Source organism: Calypte anna, chromosome 11, assembly GCF_003957555.1.
Source record: "Calypte anna isolate BGI_N300 chromosome 11, bCalAnn1_v1.p, whole genome shotgun sequence".
In the NCBI taxonomy this organism is placed as follows: Eukaryota; Metazoa; Chordata; class Aves; order Apodiformes; family Trochilidae; genus Calypte; species Calypte anna.
In genome coordinates this window covers 7,862,514-7,868,425 of record NC_044257.1, presented here as the reverse complement: position 1 = coordinate 7,868,425, position 5,912 = coordinate 7,862,514, and the positions used below count along the sequence as shown (strand labels likewise).

Here is a 5,912-nt window from a genome sequence, read left to right as displayed (position 1 = left end):
CGCCCCGCGGCAGCGCCGCCGCCTCCCTATTGGTCCGCTCCGAGGAAGTGGTCCGCTCCAAGCCGATTGGCGCAGAGGGCGATGATTGGCGTCCAGACCGACCAATCCGCTGCCCGAGAGGGTGGTGCCTAAGGGAACCGCGCGCCAAGGCCGGCGGGCGGGAGCGGCGATGGAGCGCGGGGCTGTGCGGGGCCTCGCCAGCCGGATGGGTCTCACCGAGCCCGGCGTCATCAGGTACCGCGGGTCAGCGCCCCCTCAGGAGGCCCGGTCCCGGCGGAGCTCCGACAGCTTGTGCTGGGGCTGTAGCTGACGGGGGTCGGTGCCATCTCCTCGCACCGGGGAAGGGGCTGCGGGTGCGCAGCGCTCCCGGTTGCCGCCCGCCAGCTCCATCCGGCTGCCCTGCTCCCGGGAGCGCTGCTCCCGCCCGGATAGGCGGGTTTAGCCGTCCGGTTCCCGCCTGATCCGCTCCCTTTCATCTGCCCGGCCATGCCGCCCGGCCCGCCTGGGCTCCTCCTACCCCGGTGCTGCCTCGCCGCCTGGCAGAGCCGGTGGCATTGGGCTCCTGCGGGACTTCGGGCGATGTGAACAAAGTCACAGAGCTGGAGGTGTGTGCGGGCAGCGCCCGAGCCACGGCAGCCAGGAACGCAACTCCCCTGCCCCGCGTTTTCTCGGGGGGCAGCGTTACCCGGGAGCCGCCCTTCCCCTCGGCATCTGCTGCAGCCGCTGCCGGGACCGGGGCGCTGGGCTAGGGAGGCTCTGGGTCAGTTCCTGACCCCTTCTTCCTCTCCTGTAACAGTTTTGTTAACGGGAGCTTTGGGTGCTGCGTGTCTTGCAGGAAAGCCGAAGAGTATCTGCGTCTGTCCCAGGTGAAATGCACGGGATTAATGGCTCAAATGACAGCGACCAGCAGTGCCGTGATGTGCCTGGACCTAGCAGCTAGTTTCATGAGACAACCAGTGGACAAAGTAAGATGCTGGCTGGTAGAAGAGTCAGGCAAACTTCACTCTTAGTGAAGGAGTCTAAAAATAACACTGCATTAAAAGATGTGGTATTCCCGAGTGGTTAATCTGGCTGTGTACCATCAAAATGTACATCATTCATTGCACAAATTTGTTTGGTATCACAGATGAATTTTATGGTGTTGTGTAGTTTCTCCCCCACCTATTTAGAGTGCCTAAGGAAGAGGTTTGGAAGGAGTCGTGCTAATTCTTGGGGTTTGTCTTTGTCTTCTTGACAGAGCTATTTTGTTAAACTCTCTGGTTTGAACAAGACCACCTACCAGAGCTCCATGAAGTCGCTGGAGTGTTTGCTAGAGGTGAACCCCAGACTGGGAATGAGAGACTTGGCTGTGCAGTTCTGCTGCACAGAGGCAGTGAACACCGCTTCAAAAATACTGGAGAGGTGAGGAAGCTCTCCTGAGCACACTGGTAACCACTAATGAGATTCTTTGGTCATTAGATGTATAAAGAGGTTGATGGTACCATGGTCCACTGACTGAGGGGTGAGGCGAGCTCTTAGCACTGGCAACCCAGCCATTTACCTAGACTGCTTTTTAGAGTATATTCTAGAAAGACTTAGCCACAGAATTTCTGCAAGTCTCAGTGTGAGTCTCAGTTCTTCAGCTGGGATGAGTGTAAAAAAAATATAGGATTCTTAGTCCCTATATTTGTCAGTAGCATCACACAGTCTTTTGTGTAACTTTTGTCACAGTTTAGAAGTGATGCTTTGTAGAAACAAATTTCTCCTTTCCTCACTTAAAATGCACATTACTCACCCTGCAAAAACAGTAAGTAGAACACTTAAATGGGGATTCAACAGATTTAGCTAAGATTTTGTACTCTATAACCATTACTTTAACAAGAAGAGTCACTGAAGAGCTCTTTTGTGGATTGCTGACATCCTGATAGCACATGTTTAAATGTTGTAAGGTCAGTGAACAAAGGCCGTGTATGCTTGTAAGTATTTAATACAAAGTAAAAAGTAGCCTGGAGACAGGTAGACAGTAAAAAATTATTTTTTTCAGTGCTCCACATCCACCATATAATTTTCCATATTTAAGCCTTCATCTCTAATATATATATATAGTGGAGGAATTGAAGACTCTATAATTCTACCCTCTACTATAAGATAGATCTGTGCAAAGCATCTCATTTCAGATGTAACATAGAGATAGAAGTGCTGCATGGTGGGGAACACAAGAAATAGCTTATACAGATGTGTCTTGAGCCTAATTTAAAATACCTTGAATTCAAAAGAAGAGGTGACTTTTCCATAGTCTCTCTTGCTTTTCACAGCCAGTGGTGACTGCTTCTACTTGACTGGATTTCAAAGGACCAAGGGATCCAGCAGGACATCTGTTCAACTGGTCAACATCCTGTGACAAATTAATTCCAACAGTTTCATTTGAGGCAAATGCACTGTACAATTCTTTGTTCTTTAGGTATGAATCCAGCCTCTCTGAAGCACAGCAAATGGACCTTGATTTCTCAAAACCACTTTTTATAACAGCTGCACTATTCACTGCATGCAGGTGAGTGTAGCTTGAGGGATCTTTTATGGGCTTAAATGCTTAGTGAGCCCCCAGACAGACACAGTGCTTGAGCTAGAAAAGTGGCTGATTCATTCAGGATGTCTGAAGAATCTGGTTTAGCACATCTGCTCCCCTGCTCCTGGAAGTAGAGATGGCTGTAGGAAACCAGGACTTTTCTTACATTAAAATCTCCAATTTACACTGCATTTGCCTTTAGGAGAAAGCAGAAATATTGTATCCAACACCCAGAAAAAGATCTTGAGTCACTTATCCTAAAATAAATTAAACCTATATTCCCTAATGTGTAACTGGATGTTTTAGGTAATTCCATTGAGAAACATCCATGGCAGTGGCTGAAAACCTCGTAGTGTTTTGCACTTCATCCTCAGCCTGACCAGCACAGTAGCAATATCAAATTTAGTAGGAAATATTTCCATTGTCAGGATAGATTTGAGTTGGGTACAAAGCAAAAAGTTGCATGGCTTTTGGTGAGATACTGGTCAAGGTACAAGAATGGCTGCTAGCTTACTTCTGAGCACCAAGAGGCATTCTCACAGTAAATGTCACCTGAATGATAGTTGGAGTGTTGCTTTGTACAGAGATAACTTCACTTTCTCTTATAGGTGTTTGAAGCTAAAAGTGGACAAAACTAAAATGTTGGCTACATCTGGGGTGAAAAAACCAATATTTGACCGTTTGTGCAGTCAGATGGAGAAGATGAGCAAGAAACTAAGCAGTAAGTTTTTGGCTTTTTCCCTCTAAGACAGCACACCCATTGCCTGGCCTTACAGTGCCCCATCCTTTGCCACTGGTGATTTCATTCTGCTGACTTGTAGCAGTCCCAGCCACAGCTGCCCATCCATTCCAACATGTTTCCTGAAGCTCAGTCACAGTCATTGCTTCTGGAGAAGTCACAACAGCTTAGTACATTGCAAGGCCAAAAATATTCTCCTCCTTAAATGCTCCCTGCTCCTTACATTTCCTGCTGCTGCAATTTATTCCCTGCTTCTCTCATACTACCTATCCTGGAGTTTTTCTTACTGCTTGCTTTCTGCATCCTGTTGGCATGGCAACATGACACACAAATTAACACATACATCTTGCCACCTCTCTTGTTTTGACTGACTCACTTCTCTGTTTTCCTTTCCCTCACTGCAGGATTAACAACCCTAAACCTTGCTCTTCTGGTAGTAACAGCCATTACCCAACACCATCCCTCGACATACAGTGGGCAGACATGAGGAATTTTTCTCACCTGTTGTTAAACCAGCAGTTTTCTCTACTCCTTTGTGTGGAGGAGGAAGCTTGAAATGCCTTCTGTATCCTTATATCTCTGCTCCTTCCTGCTTATCTCATTTTTCCTTTCCCAGGCTTGCCCACTGACATTACTCCTGCTTCACCCCATCTTCATGCTTCATATTACAAAGCCTTCTGGAATGCACTGCTTGAACCCAATCCAAAACCTGCTCCTCTCTCCTTAGGCATGGGAGTGCAGTGCCCAATAAAAAAAACAAAACCTCACCCTACCACTGAAACAGCTAAAGGCAGCTGGGAGGTTTTGCATCTTTACATATGGACAGCACACCATGTGTAAAGTGTAGAAATGGGATAGAAGTGGGGAAAAATTGCTGATAATCCTACCCAGGTAATCAAGAAAGATAGCAGTGTAGTTTTGGTGTTTGGACATGGTGGATCTTTGTGGTTACAAATACAGCAGTGGCGCTGGTTCAAGCAGACAACCAGTCTGCAATCCTTGAAGGGTGCTGGCATCTCTGCATGCACAGCTTTAGCATCAAGCTGACCAGGGAACTCCTCTGAGTGGAAAACAATATTTTCAGAAGATGGCAGTGCTGTCAAAGAATTGTATGTGGTAGAACACCATCCTTGGGGCCCTGAACACCATTCTGAAGTAAAGCAACTTCCTTTTTTTTTTTTCAGATGATGTTCCACAGACTGCAGTGACACCTGAAAGTTTGCAGACTGACCTGGAACACTCTGAGAAGGAAGATGGTAGGTTGTATTTAGCTGTGAATTAATATCACCTCAGCAGAGGAGTTATGAGCTTTATTGCTGCTTAATATATTAGTTGTGTTAGATGCCAAAATACTCAGTTCACAGCAGCCTACTCCATTCTGCTAATGAAAGGCTAATGAAAGGACAAAGAAAGAGAACCTAGCAGAAAGACAGTGGTGTTTATACTGAGTAGTCCTAGCAGAATTAAGGACAACTGTTCCATTCAGACAGAAAGGTAAAGTGACTGTTCTGGCAGGTGAGGGGAGCAGCAAGTCACAGGATTAGATAACAGAGTGACAGACCCTGTGCTTGTGTCTGTACATTTTCTCACTGCCATGGTTACTCTCCGCAACATAGTGCCCATGATGGCCTCTCATGGGCTTTCTTCTCTCATAGGATCTGAAGATGATGAGGAGATACCATGTAAGCAGCCAAAGACTGAAACAGAGCAAGACTATGAAGAATGGAAAAAGAAAATCCTGGAAAATGCTGCAAAGGCACAACAGACTAATGGGAGTACTGTCTGTAGTGCCACCTAGTAATGTCACTGCTGCCTGCTCGTGATTTTAACTCTCCCTCTACAATGAGGAGAGTTACGGTAGCACAAGAGCAATGGCTGCCTGGTTGCCAGCTGATTTTTTTTATTAGCTAGTTTTTAAGTATTTATGAATGTTATTTTTAGTAATAACAGCATAATTGAGGTGATTTTACAAGAAGCATGTCTACTTGCCAGGCTTGTACCTGAGCAGCCATGGCATTAGGTGGTATGATACATACTTTCATTCTGCCGCAAAAAGCAGATAACATTCTGATGCTCTGGTTAGTGTAAATAAGTTCTACATTACATTCCCCTGTGCTCCTGGCTGGAAATAGTGAAAAAAGAGGGAGGGGACTAACAGTGCCTTGCTAAGTTGCAAAACCAGCAGGGGAATCAAAATACTGATAGGTTTTGGGTTTGGGGTTTTTTTTTACTGTTTTAGAAATATTGTTTAGTCACTGTTTTTGACTTATTTTTATGATCTGTATGGGACTGAAGTTTCTTGCGCTTGTCAGGGGTCCTAAATATTCCAAGAAACAATAAAGAAAGTGGAAGGTTCTTGGCATTTGTCATATATAAAATTCTTAATGTACTAAATAAGAGACATACAGGATATGTTTGTGCTTTAAAGAGGAAGATATCCAGGGGACAAGGACCTTGTCTGGGTAATACAGGTTTATTGCCTCTCTCAGTCCCAAATGTGGGGAGGAGGAGAGAGTGCCCTGCCCTGTAGTTCTCAGAAGCTTCTGTGGTCCTACACATCCATCCTAGCTATTCAAACTACAAATTGCGTTTACTGCTTTCTGAAGGAAAGTCACTACTTTTAGCAGT

General features: G+C 45.9%; 1 protein-coding gene across 1 annotated transcript; it reads left to right on the top strand.

Moving 5' to 3' along the window:
• Positions 1-154: 154 nt before the first annotated feature.
• On the top strand, positions 155-5,596 carry ORC6 (origin recognition complex subunit 6). Its single transcript, XM_030457809.1, has 7 exons — positions 155-234; positions 836-965; positions 1,238-1,401; positions 2,441-2,530; positions 3,154-3,266; positions 4,469-4,540; positions 4,940-5,596. The coding sequence occupies exons 1-7, from the start codon at positions 170-172 to the stop codon at positions 5,080-5,082; spliced, it is 777 nt and encodes a 258-aa protein (XP_030313669.1). The 5' UTR covers positions 155-169; the 3' UTR covers positions 5,083-5,596.
• The last annotated feature ends 316 nt before the right edge of the window (positions 5,597-5,912 follow it).